Source organism: Eretmochelys imbricata, chromosome 2 (assembly GCF_965152235.1).
Source record: "Eretmochelys imbricata isolate rEreImb1 chromosome 2, rEreImb1.hap1, whole genome shotgun sequence".
Classification (NCBI taxonomy): domain Eukaryota; kingdom Metazoa; phylum Chordata; order Testudines; family Cheloniidae; genus Eretmochelys; species Eretmochelys imbricata.
In genome coordinates this window covers 75,055,539-75,081,235 of record NC_135573.1, presented here as the reverse complement: position 1 = coordinate 75,081,235, position 25,697 = coordinate 75,055,539, and the positions used below count along the sequence as shown (strand labels likewise).

At 42.0% G+C, this 25,697-nt stretch overlaps 1 protein-coding gene across 5 annotated transcripts in view; it reads right to left on the bottom strand.

The window, feature by feature from the left end:
• Positions 1–25,697, bottom strand: part of NOL4 (nucleolar protein 4) — a 269,070-nt gene that overhangs the window by 10,871 nt on the left and 232,502 nt on the right. For all 5 annotated transcript variants that reach the window (XM_077809017.1, XM_077809018.1, XM_077809019.1 and 2 more), the window contains one exon: positions 1,190–1,370. In XM_077809017.1, coding sequence (XP_077665143.1) covers positions 1,190–1,370 — 181 coding nt within the window. The remainder of the gene's footprint in view (positions 1–1,189; positions 1,371–25,697) is intronic.

Sequence of the window (25,697 nt, the reverse complement as noted above, 5' to 3'; positions counted from 1 at the left end):
TCTACCTCTCCTCCCAGTTTAGTGTCATCTGCAAACTTGCTGAGGGTGCAATCCACACCATCCTCCAGATCATTAATGAAGATATTGAACAAAACCGGCCCAAGGACCGACCCTTGGGGCACTCCACTTGATACTGGCTGTCAACAAGACATGGAGCCATTGATCACTACCCGTTGAGCCCGACAATCTATCCACCTAACAGTCCATTCATCCAGCCCATACTTCTTTAACTTGCTGGCAAGAATACTGTGGGAGACCGTGTCAAAAGCTTTGCTAAAGTCAAGGAACAACATGTCCAGTGCTTTCCCCTCATCCACAGAGCCAGTTATCTCATCATAGAAGGCAATTAGATTAGTCAGGCATGACTTGCCCTTGGTGAATCCATGCTGACTGTTCCTGATCATTTTCCTCTCATCTAAGTACTTCAGAATTGATTCCTTGAGGACCTGCTCCATGATTTTTCCAGGGACTGAGGTGAGGCTGACTGGCCTGTAGTTCCCAGGATCCTCCTTCTTCCCTTTTTTAAAGATGGGCACTACATTAGCCTTTTTCCAGTCATCTGGGACTTCCTGCTCAATTACCTTTCCTAAAGATCTGAGGAAGAGCTCTGTATGGTTCAAAAGCATGTCTCTCTCAGCAACAGAAGTGGATCCAATAAAAGATATTACCTTACCCACTTCATCTCTCTAATTTCCTAAAGTCAGCAGATGGGACTCAGGCCAATAGTTAGCCAGATTGTCAACTACATGTGTTGGTTTCTGAACTATCGTGTATTGTTCTTGTTGGTAAGAGGAATTCAGAAAAGGAGTTGGATTAAACACGTTTTGAAAGGTAGAATATAGTATTTTTCAACCTCTAATTGCTTTACTTCAAACTAGACATAACAATAAATCAGATCCTCATGAAGCTGTGCCTATTTACATCAGTGGAGGATCTGACCCAATATTTGTACTCAGCTTTGTTACGGACTTAGGGCTTGATCTTGTCCTGTTGTGAATAGCCCCATTTAAGCCACAAGGGGACTACACACAGTACTAAGCAGTATGCCCAGCAGTTAGCAAGTCTGGGCCCCTAGTCATGTAACTGATATGAGCCTAGAGATACAGCACCCTTTAGATTAGTTTTCAGTATTGTGGGGGGTAAATGCATCCACAAACACACATACAGAAACATTGGTAAGGAAACTCACCACTGCTAGAAGCATCGCTGAGATTTAGCAGCCCACTTCCTAACCCTCTGTAACTATGGTAACTGTAGGTCCCATTTCCATTGATGTACAACACCTCCTGTGTGCTGGAAACAGCGGATGTTGAATAAGTGACCTGGGCTGGCTCTTGTTTATATTGTTTGTCAGCTGGAGCAGCTTCATCCTGCCAAAACAATGTTTCATTGTAAGGTTTCAAATATTTGTTCACCTTGAATGAGAGGGGCTGTTTTATTGTTATTTAAAGCTCTGGAAGTGTTATTTGCACAACAGTGTAATAAACAAGAAACAAGCATGTACATGTTTTCAACTGACAGTTTATCAACTGAAAAGAAATCAGGAGAATAACCATGAACATAGATTTCCTACAACCGCCACTACAATTTATTTATTTGCATTTTGCTAGCAAATCACAACATGCTGAGTGCTGTCCAAACACAGGAAGACACAGACCCTGCCCAGAAGAGCTTGCAATCTCCTGAAAAACTTAACGCTAAATCAAAACAAAATGGAAGGAACTGAAAGCAAATGATTACTCTCTGGCATTTAAAGCAACCCTCTTGGTGCAGAAAATCAGTTTTTTCTTGTTACGACAAACCAACATAAAATGCATTGGCATGTTCTCTAAATGGATCGATCAGCATCAAAGATACCAGGAAATAGCAGGGGGGAAAAAGAGAAGGAAATCATGCTTTCCATATCTGTGGAATGATGTGGCATTACGACACAGGAGACCAAACTTTTCTGAGCTGGAAGCTTTTGTTTGTTTATTTTGCAAATGAGTTTGAAGAGTTAGACACAACCAAGATTATTCAAGAGAAAAAACTGTATTATTGAGAGAAGCTTTTAAAGTATGTTGCAGCAGAATACTGAGAAGTCAGATAATGAATTGCATTAATAACCAAAATGGGCACTGGGGACATTAATTTGTACTGAGGCATATATTTGCATTATTAAGATACTTGGCTGTACTGAATTCCACAATAAGTTCTCTTCAATAACATATAAGAATCCAAATAAAGGATAAAATCTGCAATGTATTTTTGCCAAAAGTTTAATGTAATTTACTTTTTATCTTCAAAGGTCATGCTGTCTGTTATAAAGCAGAATGGAGTTTTTTTCCTGTGAGAAAATATTCAATAAGCTATGCAGTAAAGTTTTAGCTTGGCAAGAAAGCTTAATTCATCATCCATTCCCTAAAATTCCCAAAGCTGCTGCCTTATTTTCTGATTTGATATGAGGACTTTTTCCAAAACTAGATGATATTTCCATTCACATACTCGCTCAGGGCCTGATACAGTTCCCAGCAAAGTTGATGAAAAGGTTGACTTCAAAGGGAGTTAGATCAGGCTCTCAATCCTCTTTTACAGGGCTCCCTCTTGTTTTAAAAAGCATTAGCTTCCTCCTACTTTGTCCTTCCAATTGCACTTTGGATAAAAAATACTCTCTCTGTCTACCTAGATATTTATACCATGTTCTACAACAGATTTTTTCTTTTCTTCAAGTGTCTTTGCTTTTAAAATTTGGAAATGAAACAAACTACAGTGCCATAAGTCTGAGATATTTGATGTTCTATGCTAGTTGATCAATACTTTCTTGGTAGGTACAACAGAACAACTGGCAGTCTTTGCTTCAGGTTTTGCAACACAGGCCTGTATGGAATGATGCCTGTAACCCACATTGTGGAATTGTTTATATTATTCACTGAGGAATATTCAGTATTATGAAAAAAGACATTGAATGGTAAAACTCTAGTAATGTGTTTGAAAAGAAAAGGATGCTACTTTCCAAGAACCTGTGCTTGCTCACTGTTTCCCAACAGTATTGGGAGCACAACTGAAAGGAACAGTGGTCAGAGTACCACTTGCATTGCCACATATTGAAATTTTGTAATCCTAATTTGCCGACATTTGCACCGGTCTTTTCCTTTTAAACAGACATGTATATTTTTAAAAAGAGAGGACTAGATAGAGCTGTATACAATTTTCCTACAAGACAAAAAGGTTTTTTGGCCCATTATTTAACAAAAAAAAATAAATAAATAAAATTCCAGAACAGATTAAAATTAAAAAATATAAAACAATACCAAAATAAGCTTGTGTTTCTGTCCACTTTGACTAAACCCAACATTTTTATGGGTTTGAAAACAGTAGGAAGTTTTCTTTTTTTGACTAGGGATCTGGTGAACATACTGTAAAGGGAAACAAGAAAATTGAGTTAAGTTAAGATTCTGCACTGAAGCCACTTCTAGAGCCATTGTTTGCATGAGTGAAATCTACAATTACATGACACTACCAGCTCCTTTTAATTGTTTAAAAATGTATTTAAAAATTGTGGATTGACAGAACCGGAGACTATTTTATTCACAAAACAAGTACAGCATAAGCCAAAGTACTGCATAAAGACTGACGTAGATTTACTGGCCAGAGTCTCAGCTGGTATAAAGATTGGCATTGTTTCCTTAATTTTTGAGGGCGCTCCAAACTTTATATGCATTCCATCTTCGGCTTCTTCACTGAGACTGCCAACAAGAGTGTCAACTATTGCCAACTGTGGTTGTGTTTTTCGTGATGCGCCCAAAAATCATGACGAGCATATTAAAATGCTGACATGGGTCACACTTTATATTAAGGACACATTTATAACTAGATTACAAAGGGTTAATAAATGGTTAAAATAGATATTTTAATAAATGGATAGTCAATTCTTACAACATGCTACTCCTGTCTGTAACATGCTTATAGAACCTATAAACCATTTATGAACCCTTTCTAAACTATTTATAAATGTACCTTTAATATCAAGTCTGATCCACTTATGGCTAGACACCTGTTCACCTAGCATTTGACTAAAATCATCATCATTCTGAAAATAAATGAGATCACATCCTTCTAAAAATGTTTCTCTTTCCATTTCGTAAAGCAAGTACTTAGGACCTGAGCACATTGTCCAGGAGCTGTTGGAACACACGGGTTACATCAGAGAAGAGCATAAATACCTTTTTGGCACAATTCATTCTGAGAAATAAGTTACTTATTTGTTTTAGAAAATAGGAGCCTACACACATGCTTGGTAAGATCATTACCATGGCATTTATCACAATAAATACATTCTACTTATGAGTCTAAGTGTGTAATGAAGGAGAAATTTTTCCTAAAACAGTAGGCATACATATATTATCTAACCACAGAACTGATTAAGTATACATTAAAGAGTAGTACATTATTTGAAAAATGTACATGTTTCTGTAAAATGTACATTACACAAAAACTGCACTTTATACAGCCAGCTGAAGACTAGCTTTCAAAAAAAAAAAAAAACACGCACAGCAATATGGGTCAAACATAATCTCCATCAATCACTTGTGAGTACATAAAGTAGGGTTGCCAGGCTTCCGGTTTTCGACTGGAACACCTAGTCGAAAAGGGACCCTGGTGGCTCTGGTCAGCACAGCTGACCGGGCCGCTAGAAGTCCGGTTGGCTGCAGCGGCCAGCTCCATGCGGCTCCCGGAAGCAGCCGGCATGTCCCTCTGGCTCCTAGGTTCAGGGGGTTCCATGCGCTGCTCCTGCCCACGGTGCAGGCTCTGCCCCGAACGCCAACTCCGCAGCTCCCATTGGCCAGCTCTGCAGACAGGTGCGGCACACAGAGGCCCCTGGCCATCTCTGCACCTACGAGCAAGAGGGACATGTCGCCACTTCCCGGGAGCTGCCTGAGGTAAGCACCTCCCAGAGCCTGCACCCCAAACCTCCTCCCACACCCAACCCCCTGCTCCAGCTCTCTCCACTCCCACACTCCGAACTCCTCAGCCCCAGCCCAGAGCCCTGTCCTGCACCCCAAACCCTTCATCCCTGGCCCCATCCCAGAGCCTGCACCTCCAGCTGGAGGCCTCACCCCCCCAATCTCCTGTCACAGCCCAGAGCCCCCTCCTGTACCCTGAAACCCTCATTTCTGCCCCCCACTGAGCCCACACCCCCAGCCCAGAGCCTGTACCCCCTCCCACACCCTAGCCCTTTGCCCTAGCCCGGAGCCCCCTCCCACACTCTGAACCCCTCATCCCCACCCCCCAGCCCGGAGACCTCTCCTGGACCTCAAACCCCTCATCCCCTGGCCCCACCCCACAGCCCACACCCCCAGCCAGAGCCCTCATCCCCTCCTAGACCCCAATCCCCTGCCCAAGCCTGGAGCCCACTCCTGTACCCCAAACCCCAGGGTTTCCAACATGGCAAAATTTGAGTAGATTTTCCTAGGGGGAGCAAAAAGCTCATCCCTGACAGATAGGCCACCCCTGCCAAATTTGTAGCATGGAAGTGCTAGAGCTTTTCAAAGGAAAAGTCACCAGAATTTTTTAACATGGGTAAAACAATATATTTTTCCTTAGCCTGATTCTTGAAAACAGCAGAATAATTTTGGGTGAAATTAAAAAATCAGGCACAGAGACATTCAGCTCAAAAGATTAAAGTTTGGAAAACTTATAAGCAACTGAAAACAGGGACTTCCAATGGGACATGTCAAGCCACGTCAATAATAGGCATGGTGAACAGAGCTGCCTATAGTATACGCTGTCCTAACAGAATGCTATGCTTTATATTAGGTTTATCACGTCAGATTAACTCTCCTGGGTTTGAATTTTATGAACAATAAATCTGGAAACCCAGATAGCAGAATAATACTGTGGCACATCATAGGGGGCAAAGTTTTCCTTTTATTTTAATTTGAATAAAGTTGTTGACTGAGTGTGATCAGCAGTGACGAAAATTTTATTTCTGAAGAGGGCACAGATGTGATTTTATTTGGCTTTAGTTTTGGTTCCCACTTTATTAAGCCCCATTAAAAATGTTTGTTCTGGGATCACTATCCACTGAACAAGACAAAGATGTATTTAGCCCCCTGACAGGACTGAATCGAATAAATACAGGCATACAATGCATATAGAGTGAAGTTCAACATAGGACTCAAGCATAGGCCTTGTGTGGACCCTATGCCCAGGGTAAATTTAAAGTATTAATTTTTTATATTCCTTTAATATGACATTTTTTTTGAACAGTTGAGGCCAGATCATAGAATCATAGAATATCAGGGTTGGAAGGGACCTCAGGAGGTCATCTAGTCCAACACCTTGCTCAAAGCAGGACCAATCCCCAATTTTTGCCCCAGTTCCCTAAATAGCCCCCTCAAGGATTGAACTCATAACCTTGCGTTTAGCAGGCCAATGTTCAAATCACTGAGCTATTCCTCCCCCCCTCCCTGATGCTCAACTAGTATAAGTTAGCATTAGTTCCACTGACTTCAGTGGAACTATTATGACTTATGCAAACTGAGGATCTGTATCTGAGTGCATAATCACTACATACTCAGAAAGGTATGGGACTATCACTGTAGTCTGGCATTTGTATGGCCTGTTTTCAGTGTCGTATAATGCTTTCATGTCTCTTTATGAAAGACGTGTCTCACAAAAATTTCCATTCCCTGTGTTCGGGGGTTAATAACTCAACCACAAAGTTTACACCTGACTGAAACTTGTACAAAATTTCCATTGGAAGCTGAACCTTTGGATTCTTCGCAGTCTCTCAGGTAAATCAAGTAAGTCTTTAAAACTTTCAAAGAAGAGGTTACTCACGCTGTGCAGTAACTGTGATTCTTCAAGATGTTTGTCCCTATAAGTTCTCCATGGTGTCGGTGCACCCCATGCATGCTCGATAGGAGATCACAGAATCATCGACAATCAGGGTTGGAAGAGACCTCAGGAGGTAATCTAGTCCAACCTCCTGCTCAAAGCAGGACCAACCCCAACTAGATCATCCCAGCCAGGGCTTTGTCAAGCATGACCTTAAAAACCTCTAAGGATGGAGGTTCCACCAGGTCCCTAGGTAACCCATTCCAGTGCTTCACCACCCTCCTAGTGAAATAGTTTTTCCTAATATCCAACCTAGACCTCCCACACTGCAACTTGAGACGATTGCTCCTTGTTCTGTCATCTGCCACCACTGAGTATGTAATGAAGACCATGTAGTGGCCCTGCAGATTTCTGGAACGGAACATTTTTAAGGAGAGCCAGAGATGTAGATTGTGTTCTAGTCAAGTGTGCCAAAATGCTGATGGGGGTGGAATGTCGACAGCCTGGTGGCTTTCACTTGGAAATCCATTTAGAGTTCCTGGGTAGAAATGGCGGAATCCTTAGATCTGTCTACAATCAAAAGAAAAGTCTATTGGATTTACAAAATGGTTTAGTTCTAACCAGACAGTCGGATAACACCCTTCTGACATCTAGAGTGTGGATAACGGTCTCCTGGTTGGAAGTATGCAGTTTTGAGAAGAAAACCAGCAGGTATATTGTCTCATTCAGGTGAAATTCAAAGTCACTTTAGGGAGAAAACTGGGGACCTTTAGGGAGAAAACCATAGGGACACCTTATCTTTGTGAAATGTTGTGAATGGGGGTCTGACATTAAAGCCCCAATCTCTCCAACTCTGCCGGTTGAGGTAATCACCGCTAGGAAAGCGGTTTTCCTTGATAAATTCAACAGGAAGCAAGTCACCATTGGTTCAAACCTGGGCTTCGTGAGGCTTTTGAGAACAAAATTCAGGTCCAAAGCAGGAGTGGGAACCCTTATCTGTAGGATGAGATTGACTGAGCTTTTCAGAAATCTTGCGGTTGTGTGGGGGGGGGGGTGGGGGGGGGGGAGGAGAGAACAAACAGAGAGAAACCTTTAACAGTAGTATGAAAGGCTGTTATGGTTGCCAGGTGAACTTTGATGGAATTGAGGGACAGTCTTGACTTCTTAAGCTGTAGTAGGTACTCCAGAATGAGAGGAAGTGGGGCAGATTCAGGTGCAGCATTGTGGAGTTTGCACTAGTGGCCAAATCTGGTCTGATTCTGGAGGTAAGTAGTCCTGGTAGAAACTTTTCTATTATTTAATAGTATGTGTTGGAATATCTACTGGAGGCTAGAAAGCCAGGTAAGGGAACGCTTGCCATGACCACGCCAGGGCTATTAGAAAGACTCTGGCCTTGCACTGCTTGATCTTGTTTATTAACTTGAGGATGAGAGGCATCATAGGGAAGGCATAAAACATTCTGTCCATCCAAGGCAGGAGGAAGGCATCCCCTGTGAACTGTGACCTAAAGCTCCCCTTGAACAAAACAGGTGACATTTTTTGTTTGCAATTGTAGCAAAAAGGTCTACTTCTAGAAACCCTCAAGTCTGAAAGGTTTTGGGTAGAACCCAAGAATCCAACTCCCAGTTGTATTCTTGGGAGAAGCACCTGCTGAATGAGTCGGCCATGACATTCTGTATGCTGGGCAGATACATTGTTGAGATCCTTATCTGATGCCTTATGCACCAACTCCACAACTTGATTGCTTTGGCGCAGAGGGAAGGGGCTCTTGCCCTTCCTTGACGATTGATATAAAACATGCAGGCCACATTGTCTGTCATGATTTTGATAGATCTGTGTCTGATGAGAGTAAGGAACTGATGACAGGCATTTCTTACCACTCTGAGCTCCAGAAGGTTGACATGGAGGATGGTCTATTGAGGTGATCACCTGCCCTAGAGAGCCTAGGTGCCCCCTCCAGCCCAACAGAGATACATCTGTGGTTACAGTCACTGTTGGGGCTGGTTGGAGGAAGGGGACCCCTGCCCCTACATTGCAATGAATCTCCCACTAGTCTAGGGAATGCTTCACCCCCTGAGGAACTGACACTTGGTTGTCTAGAATGTGTGTGTCTGGTTAGCGAACCATTCTGAGCCACCCCTGGAAACAGCAGAGGTGTAACTGCATGCTCTGTCACAAAAGTATAAGAGGCCACGTGACCCAGACACTGAAGGCAGTTTCTGACTGAGGTCTGGGGACTGTCTTGAGTTATTTTGATGAGGCTCAGTAATGTCTGGAACCCGTCCAGGGGAAGGGATGCCCTGGATACCAGAGAATCCAGACACACTCCTGTGAATTGTATATTCAACAGGTGTTAGTGTGGATTTTTCTACATTCAGCTGGAGGCCCAGGTCCAAAAACAGAGAAAACACTGTCCTTGTGGCAGACAACACTTCTTGGTAGGATCAATTCAAGTAGCCAATTGTCGAGGTATGGGACTACCACTATAGTCTGGCAACACGGGTAAGCAGCCACTACTAACAGAATCTTTCAGAATACTCTCTAAGCTGTGAAGAAGCTGAAGGGAAGCACTTGATACTGGAAACTATCCTGGCCTAACACAAATCAGAGGAATCTCTTGTGAGGTGGGTGCATTGCTATATGGAAATACATATCCTGGAGGTCGAGGGCTAGAAACCAAGCCCCTGAATCTAGAGAAGGAATTATAGCTGCCAGGGTCACCATCCTGAATTTATGGGGTCTCACAAATCTGTTTAGGAGTCTCAGATCTAGAATTTGTCTCCACCCTCTCCGTTCTTTGATATGACGAAATAGTTCGAATAGAAGCACTTTCCCCTGTATTGAGCAGGTACTGGTTCTATTGCTCCTAAATGAAGAAGGATGTTTACTTCTTGCCTTAGCAATGGCTCATGAGATGGGTCCCTAAAGAGGGATGGGGAAGGGAATGAGGAGGAGGGAGAGAGAGAGATAAATGGACGGTGTCACCTGATATTACTTCCAACACCCATTTGTTTGAGGTGTCTGCTTCCAGAATGCATGGGAGTGTGAGAGTCAGTTTCCAAATGGGAGAAGGTGGGAAAAACACTGAACCTGGCAGGATAATGAGTGGTGGGAATTCAAACCCTAGACTATCCTGTCAAAACTGGTGTTTTGATGATGATGCCTGGTGGCTGAGCCACATCAGATGGGTTAGAGGGTCTCTTTCTCTGGAATCTGTGCCTCCTCCTGAGGAGGGGGGGTTGAATCCAGAGAATTGTATAGGGTGGGATCTCTGAGCTGTTTGTGATCTGCCAAACTTCTGTTTGTTTGCAGATGTATAGGTGCCTAATGAGCATAACGTGGCTCTGGAATCTTTAAAGATACATAACGACTCCTCAATGTTCTTTGCAAACAACTTCCGTCCATCAAATGGGAGAGCCTCAACCATATTATGAACTTCCTGGGGAAGCCAGACAAGTGCAGCCAGGATGCCCTGCACGTCACCACCACCATAGAGATGACAAGGGCTGTGGTGTCGGCAGCATGGAGCACTGTCTGCAAACTGCAAACAGCATGTTCTTGCCAGCAACTGTCCCTCAGCAATAGTGGCCTGGAATTGTTCCCTTTGATTTGGGGGAAGGTACTCAATAAACAACCCAAATTTCATGTAGTTGATAAAGTCGTACTTGGCCATCAACACTTGGTAATTTGCAATATGAAATTGCACTGTAGCCAATGGGTAGGCCTTCCTCCCCAGGAGGTCCAGGCACTTTTGGTCTCTGTCATATGGGGTGGATTTATAATGGTGTTGTTTGCTCCGCTCATTCACCACATCAACACCCAGAGAATTGGGAAGTGGGTGGAAGAAGAGGAAGGCAGAGTCCTTGGACATAATATTTTATGTCACCCTCTTATGAGTGGGTGTCACTGTAGCTGGGGTTTGCCAGATGGTTCTAGTGGGTTCCAGTAGAGCTTCATTAATGTGGAGGCAACTTTAGGTGACGTCACAGAGTGCAAAACATCCAGTAGCTTGTTTTGGGGTTCCCTGAACTCCTTGAGGGGTCTCTGCAGAGAGTCTGCCATCTGCTTAACAAGATCCTAGAACTGGCCAAAATCAGCTATAGGTTGGGGGAAGGTATCAGGGTGTCATCCATCAAAGAGGATGAGATGGTGGTCTGAGGCATGGCTTCTTTGTCTGCCAGGGACTCCTGCTCCTCAGATGTTTCCTCCTGTTGATGGGAAGGGGAAGCTTGGGTGTTCCTAGAGAATTGCCAACAATCGCCTGCCCATTATGACCATTGAGGCCCATACATGGGAGGGGGTGGCATCCAGGGTTGCTCCTTCAAGGAATATTGAGGTCCCAGAGCATCTTCCCTTCTCCTTTGGGATGGGGGGGGGGGCTAGTGTAAGGGTGTACTGGAGAACCCTGCACTGAAATGGAAGAAGCAGAGAGAAAGTCATCATCACTATCAGCCTCTTCTTCTAATGGAGGAACTCCCAGAGAATAAGGGGGAGACAGCGCCAGGGAGGTGAAGGGTTCCAGAGACCAAGAGGTTCTTGGTACCTGCTGACAATGAAGACACTGGTATTGGAAGTTCTGTGTTACCAAGAATGTTGCGGTACTGAGTGTTTATCCTTATTTGATGGTACCAGAGCCGTAGAGTGCTTTGAGGCTGGAGCCAATGAAGTTAAAGGCTTACATGGTATCATGACACTTGTTAAGGGCACAGGGAGTGGAGTTCAAGATGATGGTATCAATCCTCTATGTTTGGTACAGTCCTCAGCTGATGGCACCAGGGTCTTCCCAGAGCCCTGTTTAGTCTTAGAGCCATGGCATTTTCCCATGTCCCTTATACCGAAGGAACCTTTCCCACCTATGGTACTGAGCCTCAAGGTAGACCTGTCAGAGGCCATAGATCTGGCTGGAGACTGAAGTCTTTTTGAGGGGGAAATCACTGGGAGGGGAAATAGATCTTCTCTTCTGAGAGGCTTTTGGGTTCTCTGAGGATTTCGCCTCTGAGAATGTTGCACCAAGGTGCATTGAAGGTTCCTGGAAACTGATGTCCAGGGGGGTCCTGACCTGGTTCTGAAGTGGGGCAGATGGAACACTCCCTCATGAGTAGTCGAAGTTTGACTTTCTGGTTCTTCCGAGCCCTAGATTTCAGAGCTGGGCCGAAGTTGCACTTCTGCAGCACATGTGATTAGCTCAGTCAGCAAACACACTTCAAATATTTGTCACTGACTGGCAGCATTTGAACCCTGGTGAACTGGGCATGTCCTTCACAGGGAGAATTTGGGGGAAGGTACTCAATAAACAACCCAAATTTCATGTAGTTGATAAAGTCGTACTTGGCCATCAACACTTGGTAATTTGCAATATGAAAGTGCTCTGTAGCCAATGGGTAGGCCTTCCTCCCCAGGAGGTCCAGGTCTCTTTTGGTCTCTCTATAACTAGAAAAGCTTTTAAAAAACCCAAATACTAAATTAACTAGCTAACTAACAAGAAGCTCCAAAACTCGTGCGGCAGGCAAGAAGCAGACACACTAGGTCTGTCTTGGTCCGAGGCACTTGAGAAGGAATTGAGGGAGTGGTTTGCCTGCGCAGCTTGATATAGCATCGGTGCAGCGCACGGGGATGCCAATGGCACAAGCCTGGGCTGAATGGACACTGCTAATGAAAGTCTCTAATCCCGGGTGCGTGGGGAGCATGCACACCAAGAATGGAGCACCCACAGGGAAACTACTCGAAGAAGAAGCAGCCCTCATTCTCTGATAACCAACCAAGAAAGATTTCTGTGCCAAGTGGTTCTCCCCATCTTTGGCTAGGTCATGAGGACACTTTACAATTTTCATTCCATTGAAAGCCCCAGGAGACATCTAACATTCTCTAGACAGGTCTGGTGATGAAGGCTGATCCTTACTTGGAAGAGAGTGGCCATTGTTCAGAGATGCAAAGATTCCTTTCCTTACAGGCTGACTGCTACAAACCCAGTGGACATAGTTCCTGCTAAAGAGCGAGATGCTAGGGCTGAGAACTGTCTTACCACAGGTTAACAGAAGGACTCCATTTGTGTCATTCCCCCTCCCCCAATTGATGAGTTAAGGATACAACAATGAACTTGACTGTTTCTCAACATTTTTGTTGTTTGGAAATGTTTTGATAACTTTATCCTAATTGTTTTTCTCACGTTTACATGCCTCTGTCAGGACTGGAAGCACCAAAGCATCAGAACAAAAGCTGCAAGTGTAGTATATTAAGCCTGAACATAAGTGGGGTCTCATAGAAATCTCATTAGAAAGCCTTATTCTTGTGAGATTTACAGCCCCATTTTGCAGACCAAAAAGATTTGGATAGTCCACTCATTCAAACTTTCAGGTTCCTGTCTGAACCAAAATGAACCTTTAAACTTGACCATGACCATAAGGGCACCACATATACTTAGCTTTAACTTTTCTGGCACGTTCATTACATTATACAAAAAAAAATAGATACTTTTGCAAATACTACAGTATTTGATGTGTTTCCCAAAAAACTCTAGATATTTAGTTTGGATTCCTCTCTGGAGTTCAGTATTTGAAACTCTTTGGGCTATTTATATTTTAGGGACAAAAATAACAAACAATTTTATATGAAGAGTCTTCATGATACAGCCTAGAGAACAAAGATCAGAATGGCTTGCACTAGTTTCTGTTTAGAAGAGCAGTAGATTCCTTCTGCATTAAGGCTATAAATACTAAAATGAACTGCCAACATCACCATCCACCATCAAAGGCTATAGATGCCAACATTTGACAAGACATGAAAGCATGGAATTGCAATGCAAAAGATCAAAATAAAAATGTGCTATGTGGAGAAGAGGGGGAAATGGATCTCACGCGTCTGCATTTCTGATAGAACCACATCCATAGACTGAAATGTTTAATTCTTTGGTCACTGCTACTTCACCTGCCGAATGGAAAACCTTTTCAGAAGAGGTGCTGGTTATCAAATCAAAATGATCAGAGCAGCAAGGGTTGATGAAATGCTTTTGGTAGAACAGCAGCACAGCAAAGGGATCATCTTTCATGCCAACATCAGTTTTAGCAAAATTCATTATCCCTTCTGATAGCTGGAGAGCAACATACACTTTCCCCTTTTGACATTTCAGTTTCAGAAATCAACCCCAGAGGTCAGTGTGTGGACAACTCCGGGACTAAGTTACTGGAGAAGGAGAAATTTTCTTGTTTTAAAGAGCAGGGCCTCTACCTCATCAAATAAAAAATGACAAATCTTTATCAGTATCTATACTGTCTGGGAGAAGTCTGCCATTCTTTAGTGAGGGTCTAGAAAGTGGGTTAGTATATATGCTTTGCCCATGCCTTGATCTTTTTCCACCAGTGGACAAAGAGATGCAAAAAAGTCTTTCAATTTAAAATGTGTGGCTGAATTTAGTGCTCACAAAGGGAGAGACTAATGACAGATGCTTGAACCAGGTACAATGGGGCAGGTGGTTTGCAAGTTAATCCACTTACTGTTGCAGCCCCTGCTATTTTAGTATTGACCTGAGACGACCAGCCTTGCCAAATTGTTTTGGGGGTTTTGTATTATGCAAAAAAAAAAAAGGGGGGGGAGACTATATGCAGGGACATGGCTGAGGTCTGTGCTTGCTTTAAAGTTTTGAACATGTGGACAAAGTGGATAACTTAACTAATTAAGAGTTTCACCGCTGATGTCTTTGGCAGCAATTGCAAATGGTTTCCAGCAGGTGTTCCAGCATGGCACATTGAGCTGAATGAAAAACAATGCCTCCCCCATGAAATTTTAAATGCTGTGTCCAAAGACTGCTATTTTCTGATTAAGAATATCTTCAATCAAATAGAAGGTAGAATTCCACCTGGTTTGGAATGAACTCAGAGAGTTTTTGCGGAGTGATTAAAATGGGCACAGCCCTTTAGTAATGTACCTATTATGGTCATTGCTTCAATATTCATTGTGAAGAAACTCAGGCATTCAAACGAAGACAGCAGCTGAAAGGCTGCAGTGCTGGGAGGAGAGTATCTCCGCAGCTGCTACGCCCTTGCTGCGTAGATGGGCAGAACGCAGCAGACAGCAAGTGGAGCCTTGGCTCCACCCCCAGTGGACTAGTTAGTATAGCTAGTATGTCGGGAAGGTATGCTGCTCTGGGCATAGGCCTCGCGCAGGAAACTTCCTCCTAAGAGCAGTGAGGAGATACGGAGGCAGGCTGTGACTCTGAGTCAGTCACCTTCTTGGGCAGACCCAGAGGCAATGCAACAATGCACGGGGCCTTACTCAGGGCTCATGCTAAAGTCAAGATTTAGCCCTTGGTTTGGTAGGAGTGTCCTTTCGGGATCTTCATATATTTTTGCCATTTTAACTTCACATTGTGACCAGCGTTCCCTGTGCAAAGGAAGGCTAGATGCATTTTTCTCCGGAGACGTGAACTTACTCTTCCAGCCTGCCAGAGGTGAGCAGTTCGGAGGAGGATGTGAAATACTCCTTCTCCTGTGGTGCCTCCACAGAGCTCAGAGCCCAGGTGGATTGGAAGCAAGGGAATATGGGAGCAGTATTATTATGTTACCCGTAGACCACCAGGCTAATAGTATAATCATTGAATGACAAATATTATAAACATGAAGCACTGGATAAAGAACTCCAGCTTCCAGGACATCTCTTATTAGAATAAAAGTAAATGAAAATCTGAGAATAAACAAACTCCAGATGAAGTGTTTGTGGCGAAGGGGTAAGGGTTCTGCTTAGGAGAGAACTGTGTGGTTTGGTGTATCCGCTAAGGGCCTTTGGAAGCCAATATCGTCTGCAATGGACAACTGCTTGCAGAACAAGGATGATTATCATTTTTTGCAACTTTCCAATTCATGGGCAGTGCAAATGGATGAGTCTTTAAATATCTGACCTTTCTTCAAAACAAAATCAAACTGAAACCCCTGGAAACTATGTCATCTTTTCTCAACCCGTGAACAGTTCTGCCTTCAGGTGATGAGTTGGATGAATCAATGTAGCACTGATACTGATGTATGATGACAATGACATAGTATTTACTGATGAACTGTGATGCAAAGCAGGAGGAATTCCTCCTTTCCTAGTCTATTGTTCTCATTCAGCACAAATTTTGCTATGCAGCACTTAGCTCTTTGAGCATGGTACATGTACATTTGAAGAACACAGAATGAAATACTGGTGTTTGATTAAAATGAAGATGTCTTATCCTAGCAATCGTAGTTACACCATCAACCTCTTTTTAATCTAATATAGCCACATTTTGCAGTGAATGTGATGGGTTAGATTTTCAGCTGCTGTAGATCAGCATAGCTCCACTGAAGTCAATGATGCAATGGCAGCAGCAGTGCCAAAAACGAGAAATATTAAATGTGTCAATCAGATTATTTAGGGATGTTTTGGGGAAGTGTGTGGGACTCTTAGAGCACTGCTTGTGCCAGTTTTGCAGATTTTAAAATTGCAATATTATCAGGGTTGCCACAGTTAAACCTCTTACTGCAGGTCTCTTCACTGAGAGAATTGCAATTCATAGAATTCCCACTACTGATAGCACTTTTTCTTGACACCAAACAGCTTGTGCTACGCCTACTAGATCTAGGGCTTGGAGAATTAAATAAACAAAAGACATTTGTTGAAAACCTGTGGGGTGACATTACATGTTGCATCAGCTCGAGCTTTATCCTGTTGTATTGTGCCTGCTGCTTTCTGATAACTGGACACTATTTCCAACCTTCATGTTACATATGTTGGAATATGCAGATTACACTATAAAATCAGATTCTGAAATAAATTCTTCTTTATTTAGAACCAGAAGATGACAACCTTGACATGAAGAGTGAGGCTGGTGCTGGTTATTTGTTACCACTAAAGTAAAATGTATATATGTTAGAGTTCTTTCTTTAGAAGAAAAATAAGATTTGTAGGCGTTTGAGTATTGAAAAGTTTATGTAAATGTTCTCCTTAATGGGTGAATTCTGGTACCAAGTGGCTGATAGCTGTCTTTACAAACCTACTTCTCCTGACCAGAAGAAAATAAAAAGTGAGCAAGCACTTTTTGGGATGCATTGGATGCCTACTGCCTGTCTTCAAACACAGGCTCAGGTATTTATTGTATGGATTTACAAGTTATAAAGACTAATGAAAGAGTATTTAAGGGAAGCTTTGCTACTTACATAGTGTGCACATATACTGTTTGCATTTAGCAATTTCAAATGATTCTGCTATAAAGTTAAACAGAACAAAATTTTCTGCAGAGTGAGAAGCCAGCTGGAAAGCTTTTAATAGCTAATGTTTTAAAATTATTTGTATGAACATAGTGAATCATAGATACTAAAGTGTTTTATCTTTTATTTCATTATGGCTGTTTGATATGTAGTTACTCTATTTTAAGTCTGCCTTGTTAAATTTGAACTGTAAATCTGTGAAAACTAAAATTTCTTGCATGCATTTGATGTGTGCTGTCTGCTTTCATACACTGCCTCCGGTATAACCTGACTTTTGTAGTTAAAGAAAAAAATCTTAGAAGCAAATACATACATTCTGAACACTTTAAAAAAAACCCCACATTTACTGGAAGAGAGAAATATGGCCCTAAGAAAAAGGAAATTTCTCCTATTATGAATTTCACCTTGACCTGCTACTGTGCAGTATGTGAGCCAAGCCCCAAAATCATTACCTTTGATAAAGTAAGATTTTTACATTTTAAAACAAGAGTCAGTAGATGAACAGTAAATGCTCTTGGGATATGACCCTCTCATTCCCTTACGGAGAGTCAGTGAGTTTTCAAACTAGAATGCATAAACAAGAAAAACAAAATAGCAACCTTTTACTGGCCTTAGGAAAGTGTAGGTTCTGATTTGTTTAATTAAAGGAGTCAATAAAGAAGAAGGCTGATAAGAAATATCACAAGTCACAAGCAGTGGCTTTGAGCACTGCATTAAAGATCAGTACCCCAAATTTCCTTATTCTAGAGAAGGATTCTTTTGGCATGTTGCCTGGGCTGCAGGCCACAGCATGCTTGGCTGCCTTGCTCCATGCCAGGCATCTAGCAGCTGGTGCTGTTCTGGGGCAGTGTATTTTTGGTTCATTATTTTTACTTTGAAAAATAGTCTTAGTTTGGGGATGTCTGGCCAATGTTTGGATTATATAAATATCTCCCCTGCTGCTGCACATAAACAACTTGTTGATACATGGAGTGTTGCACACATCTAACTAGACGTGAATTTTAAGAGATCTAGTTAAACCCCATCTGGACACTTATTTTGGTTTATGCGTGGTTTATTTCAGTTTAACTTCAGTTGATTAGAGACAGGTTTCAGCTAAACTGAAATAAACCATGTCCACACAGTGGTTTTTGTACTGGTTTAACTAAATCAATTTAATTAAACTGGTGCAAGTTTGTATGTAGACAAGTCTTCACTCTCAAAAACATAACTTCCCCTCTGTGCTACAGGGCAGCCAGACTCCCACTGCAATTCCTATAGGTGACCATAAGCAGGAAATAGCAGATGAATAGGCTCTTAGACGCTAGTCTCAACCCAGTCAAGACAAGGGACTATGGGACTGGTTTAAAAATAGATCACATTTCATTTGGTATATCCACATGAAAGGATGGGGGAAGACATGTCTCCACGCTCCAGCCTGCAGTGTGTGGTAGGGAGGAGAAAATGTCCACCTCTGCTATCTCCATTTTTGGTTCTGGGTAGCAGAGATCCATGCTTCCTTCTTAACTGTATGGTGGGGAAAGAAGAATCCATGATCCTTACACAGGCTTAGAGGAGAAGATTAATGCTGCCGCCTACTCAGACCAGCCCAGCTCCAAAGAGGGGTAGAGAAGAACTCCTGGGGCTGCTATATAGATATTTCCAAAGCCACTTTTACCTGCCTGTCCAGCCTTTATCCTTCAGCTCCAAAGGCTTCAGATAAGTTTTGGTATTAATTTTAACCCACTTCAAATATTTTATTACACCTCTGGATCTTTAGTGTCTACACTGAAACAAGCAGCATCTATTTCAGCTGTACATGCCCAGATTCTGCTGCATGTGGACCCTTCTGGATAACCCTAAAGAGAAATTACCACATGGAAAAAATGAATCCATACTCTTTCTAATTTTCTAAAAGCTATGTTTAAATAAAAAATTAGGTGTTCACCTCACTGTGTGTCCAAGGCATGAAATTATTTGCTACTGCATGATTGGTGCACTATTCCTGTCAAATATATGTATCAAATTTAATACCTTTTGGGATGGGGAATATTTTTGTCTGCAATATCCAACATTCCATTCTAACTGCATCTATTAATAACAAAGAGCCCAATCCTGAGCTAGTGAAATCACGAGGTGTTTTGCCATTAACTTGAAAGGTAGTGGGATTTAAATTACAATGCTGCTTATATTCCTCCTCTTGACAATATGGCTATTGCATTGTGGGTAGGAAGCTAAATTTCTCAGTGCTTGCACATAATTTGATCTCTTGACAATAATCCATACCCAGCTAAATTGTGCCTGCATAACATTTTGTGCCTCAGTGGTTAGAATGTGTAATTTGGAAGCACAAAAGGAAATTGTCGTTCAATTCAGAAGAGAAATAATCATTGGGTGGGGATGTGGAGGGAGAGGAAAAAGGCCTAAACCAAAAGCTTATGTGCATGCACACGTATGTGTCTATTTATGTGAGGATGCCAAACTATTCTCAGAGATGGTTTATTAATCTGTGGTCAAAACTGTCCAATTTGTATACCTGAAATTAGATACCTGAATCCCTATTCAAACAACCACGTACAGTACTTAGCTGCATTAACCTCAGGTATTCTGATTTTTCTGAGGTGCGAAGTATTCTCCAGCTTCTGCTGACATGCATCGACTAAAGTTTGAAACCTCTGGCCTATTACATTTGTGTTAGCATTTTTGTTTTTAACAGGTTGCTTTTAATTGCCTCAAATAGAAAGGATTTTTCTAATTGCTCTTTTATAGTCTAAAAGACTCAAGAAACCTCCCATTCTCAAATGCAAACATTTTGAGCCTGATTCTGCTAGTTCCTTATGCAGATGCACAGTGGAGTGATGGCTCAAGGAGTCTTCCCTCCATTCCTTGCAATGCTGTCATGCACAGGCTAGGCACAATTGCAGTGTCTTTTCTCTCTGCTCTTCCAGGGACACTTGGTGCTCCAAAGGGGGCCAGAAGGAGGCAAGGCCTTATTCCTTCCACACCAGCCTGCACAGAGGAAGTGGAGAAAAGCTGCACCCTGTAATGGGCTGTTGTTCCCCATGCACGCTGAGGAGCTCTGGTAGGTATTGTTAGTTCCTGAGGCGGAACATGTCCCATGCTCCTGCTGGGGGACTGTAGCCTCCTACCATCCTTTACTATAAGCATTGCCTTAAAGGCACAAATCTAGCCTTTTGTTGGGAGGTATGTTTGCATGCTTGCTTTTTCTGTAGCAAATGTTGCCCAAGTCTGCACTTGATACAGAAATTAAGAATATAAACAACAGAATAAAAAGAGGCATGAAGGAACTCTGCAATTTGTTTCTTCCTTCCTCTCAAGAGCTGCAGTGTACATTTATCTGGAAAGTAAACACACACACACAAAATTATATATCCCCCATCCTCTTTTCCTACTGTCTGAACTGTAATCCAGGAGATAACTGCTCACTGTCAAAATTTAGAACCCATGCATTAAAGACAGAGTTGAGATTCTAACTCTCAGTCCTCAAGTACAAAGGATTAGAGGCCTTAATTCCTTCTCCATGCTGAAAACCTGATACAGTGGTCCTGGAATGGTCCACTCCCGCATTGCCATATAAATTAGTTTCTTCCAAAACAGTTTGTAATTATCTATAATTTGTCCACAGATAATTTCTTCCTTTCTTAACGGCAATATTGGCTGCTCCTGGTTTGTAGCAGCTGGGCATCTCTTTTGTTAACAAAACTGTATTTGAAAAGTCTTCCCCGAGCATCAACCCCCTTGTTACCACTGAGTCACCTAGAGAGAAGGCGCCACAAATTGGCTGAAGGTAGATCATTAACATAAACTTGCAAACCTGAATTGATTTAAAAGTGAACATTTAGGAATTAGACAAATGGAATGAAACACAATAGCAGTGGCTTCAGCTAAGTGGCAGTATGTGTGCACTTTTATTAACATTCAGATGTATTGCATTAGTGCAGAACTTACATCCACTCTGCAGCATGCATTTGTATCAAGCTGCTCTATTCAGGCTGCTGCTATGACAACTATCCAGAGGCAAATGTCAGGTCAGCTCCCAGCATATGTGTCTAGGCCATAATTGCTTTGTCAGAAACCTAATAGTCATCTACTTCTACTCCTCTAGCAGCTAAAAGCAATACTGTTAAAATTACTAAATGAAGCAAAAATTTTTACCCCTCCACCGTCTTCTATAGCATTCAGATCTGTAAATTTGTTTCTATTTTGCCAAAAACTGGAATGGAGGGGAAGAGGGTTAGTTTTTTAAAGTCTCCACATCTTTGCCAATTTATCTTTCATTTATGTTACTCTGTACAGCGTAGACCTGGGATCTTCAAGCATATACCTCCTCTGGGTGCTGGATATTATCTTTTAGTACCTTGGAGCATTACTAGTCGGTAATCTGTGTGGCTACAAATCACATTATGTAAAGTCATAGGGCTCTTTCAGATGGAAAGGTGGTTCCTTTTTTCAAAATGTGTGTAACCATTACAATAAAGCACACTATAACCTGCCATACTCAAGAGGCAATGAAAAGGCTGAATAATTAACAAAGTTATTTTTTAATTTCAGAAACTGATGATTTCCACGGGGTTCAGAAATGTAACGTGAAAGACCATGTTAATGTTGTGACTAAATCAGAACTAGATTTAACACTTAGATAAATAGATCCTCCTTTGGTACTTGAAGAAATAATGAAACTAGAGACAGATATGGAGAGATTAACACTGAGTTGTTTTTAAGCTATCTCAAATGTATGATCCCATATCAAGAATTAAAGAAAATTTGAATATAACTGCTTTCTTCACTGGAAGAGAAATTGTCTCCCACACACATATGGAGACATACACATATTCTGACAGTTTCATCGTACTACTGCACATTTGCCTTACAGGCAATAATAAATAATAGTTGAATTAAATCAAACTCAACTAATTTGGACTTCTGGCTTTTGCACGACAATTATTATTATGGTGTTTCCGTGCAGGGAATCTATGATGACATCAGCTGTGGCTGGCTAGGAAGCGGTCTCATTTTTATTACTCAGAACAGGTCTCTGGAATCAAAAGGAAGCTGTACCCTTTATATTTACTTTTTTAAAGAGAGGAAAACTATAAAAGTCTACTTCTTAATTTGTATATTCTGTACAATATTTCAGCTCAGCACTCTCCGAAAAGTCGGCTAATTTAAAAATCACAGCTCTTCAGTCATAATGAAACTAAAGTGACAAAATGATTTCTCATGAAATAACGAATGCTTGCTGGTCTAATATCAGGTTGAAAATTAAAAGTAGTGACTATTATAGTGGGCTAAATCCTTGGGTGTGGCAACGGAGCGCCCAGTGTAGTTTGGGGATGAATGGGGTGCAAAGGGGAAGTTAAAACACCTTTGTATTCCCCTGATCCTGGGCTGTCTATGTGCTGGACCTGCCTTCTGGCATAATGGATAAAGATCTGATGGTATCCTGTCTTTACACACTAACGCCGACCCCAGAGTGGGAAACTGAATCCAAACCATTGTGCTGGTTCTACACCCCAAGATCCCCCTGTGCTAAGGTGCTCCTTCCTATGGCTGGGTACATTGACTTGAAGGTCACTTTGCATGAGCGACACACAGCAACCTGAATCCAGGGGACAATCTGGTCTGCTATCTTCAGAAATAGGTATGAATATTATTCACACACATAATAATGTTTGTGTAATGGGACAGATCCTTATCTGATATACATCAATGGAGCTCCAGTGAAGTCAGCTGAGCTACATCAATTTACACCAGTTGAAGATCTTGCCAAATATGGATATTTGTATAGAAAGAGACCCATACACTCATCCAGACATACATGTGACAAGTTAGACTAGAGCTCACATACTGAAGGAGCTGTTTTAATCTGCTGTCTTTCTCTTTCCACCTTCCCCCACCCCGCTCCCCTACCTTGAGCCCAGATACTCTTTTGGTGGCAAGTTTCCTCTCACCTTTTTGCCTCATTTAAAAACAAGCAATATTTTGTTATACATAAAACCTACAACGTAAGCAAGTGGGAAACCAGTAAGAATTAATTCTAAATATAATAGAGAAAAAAGGTGCATAATGTTATGTACAACGTTTGTGTCCAAAGAACAATAAAGATGATTTTTTCCAGTATTGTTCTATTTCCTTATTTGCCTGTTTGAAATCAATCTTCTCCTCACTCTCTCTTATAAAAAGGAAGGGTCGGTGCAAATTAGTGACCAAGAGAGAGAGGAAGGGAAAAAATTTCTTTCTTTTTCATTCTTCCACGGATGAAAAGAGAACCAGTCTCACCCTTCCCTGAAAGTCAAGAACATCCCCATATTTTGGGAGATTCATCAGAGGCCCAAGGCTCCCTGCTGGCAGCTCCTAGAAATCTGGTTAGCCCTCTCTGCTTTGGATGGAGAGGATCCTGTGGCCAAACCCTAGGTCTCTTTTCTCACTGGGAACCACATGCCAAAGTTGCTCCTGGGCGGCCTTTATGGAGGCGTGGGTTGGTGTGGTGAAGACCACGCCATACCTCTACCATGAGCCCAACCCTTGACCTGCTAAAATGATGCAAAGTCAGAAATTGCTAAGATTTTAGATCACACAGCAGCGCTACCAGGCCTATGGCTGAAACTCCAGCTACGTGGCCCAGGATTCCACAGCAGACTCCTGCCCTCAGAAACCCCTTAGGGCTTCCATAGTGAGGCACAGGTGCTGGAACTAGAGGATCAGTCACACTCCCTGCCTTGAAGTAGTAACCACCACCCAAATACATGGCTTCCGCCTTCAGCACCCCCACTAGAAAACCTGGTCCAGCACCATTGCAGTGAGGGGGTAAATGCACACAGAAGTTCATGCTGCCACAGTCATCACACTTTCTCTGAAGATTGCCAGTGTGCTTAGTGAGGAGTCAATTTGTTCCACAGTTTATTCCCCATCAGTCTAATCAACCTAATCCTAACTAAGTTCCTAACATGAAGCATACAATAAAAGCTATTGTCACTGCCACGTACCTATTCACCATATACAATATATGTATACAAATGTGTTTTTATTCTGGCTGTGCTAAGTTTCATTCAAAACTCTCCATTTCACAACATGCTAGACCCTACAACTCAGTGTAACTACTTTGCACTGATTTCACCACAGGTGCAACAGGGCCCGTAAGCCAGTTTAATACTGACTCAGGGAAGATCACCCCATTGGTAAACATGATCCTTCAGTGGCACAGAGGATCTGATAATGCCATATTCCTTCCCTGCTGCAAAAGAAGAAGATAAAAAGGGCCTCACTGACTTTCAGCTGTAGTTTTGGTCCCTTATGCCCATTTGCAGTCAACATAAATTAGAGAAGCCCTCAGAACATAGGCTGGAAGCAACTCCATCCAAAATCCAGGCCAGGGGTCTGATCCCGAATGGAGATGAGGCAGGACCAGGTAGTGTAAAGGTGAGGTCTGTACCGCTTTTGCACACCACCTCCTGACCTGGGCTTCGGGCAGATCAGCTAGACCCCACCATCTTGTCCATAATCTTTTTTTCTTGGAGCAGTTACCAGTGTACGGTGGGATAAAGCCATGTAGTTACAAAATATAAACAATAACTCCTGGATGACTAACACAAATTGAAGTGACAATACTCTGAAGTCAGATAATATTCATCTTATATGTAAATCCTCTGCACTTATTCAGGTTTCAGGCCAACCACCTGAGCCTAACCTCAAGGTAATCTAGATACATTCAAGTTAAAAAGAACAGTTGGGTAACATCTAACACAGTCAGACAGCTAAGCATTATAGCCCAAGCTATCATGACCTAGTAAACATGTTTGTATTACTTGCAGGAAACAACTACACAACTGACAATGCTTTATATTACATATTCAAACATTATGGAAAGATGCTGGTCTCTCCATAGGTAAGGTTGAAGTTAGTTTCTCATTATGAGCCTGATTTTAATAAATCACATATTTTGAAAATAGATTACTTCCCTAAGGGCCAGTTTTTACTACCTTATTTTCAAAAATTTGATTTTTACATGGAGGGCATTAGAGCTTCAGTCTAGCAAAGCATGTAAGTAGTCACAATGGCTTCTCCCACACTTCATGTTAAGCACAGGCTTGAGTGCTCTTCTGGATCAGGGCCAAATTTATTATTGTATTTGTCAGAATACAGCAAGGAAGTTGCTCATAAAATGCAATATTTGTCACCGTCACACAAAAGAGTACACAAAGAGAGCTTGCATCTTTACGGTACCTTTTAGGCACTATTGGGGATTTTTTTTCTTCCTGGTGGATACGTTACATGTGGATAATATAATAAAGCACTTAACCTCAAATGCTTTATCTTTTATATTTGTTGCCTTCTCTTTTAATAACTGGGAGTGAAAGTAATTAGTACCATCAACAATTCTGTTTGTCTTTAATAAACATTAAACAACTAAAAACAATTTGGGGTTACCTTTGATTTGACTTTTGCATTAGATCTTTTCATTGACTCAAACCGTTGTTGGGCTGATTATTCATCAAAACTGTTGTTGAAATTAACACCATTTACCAAATCATTTTTAAAATACTTGTCTTGGGAGGTAAAATATTTTAAAGCCTCAAACTCCTATTTGAGATCTGTATGTAACACACTCCAACAGCCTGTTATGGGACACGTTGTGCCTGAGGGGACATCAGGGTCAGAGAG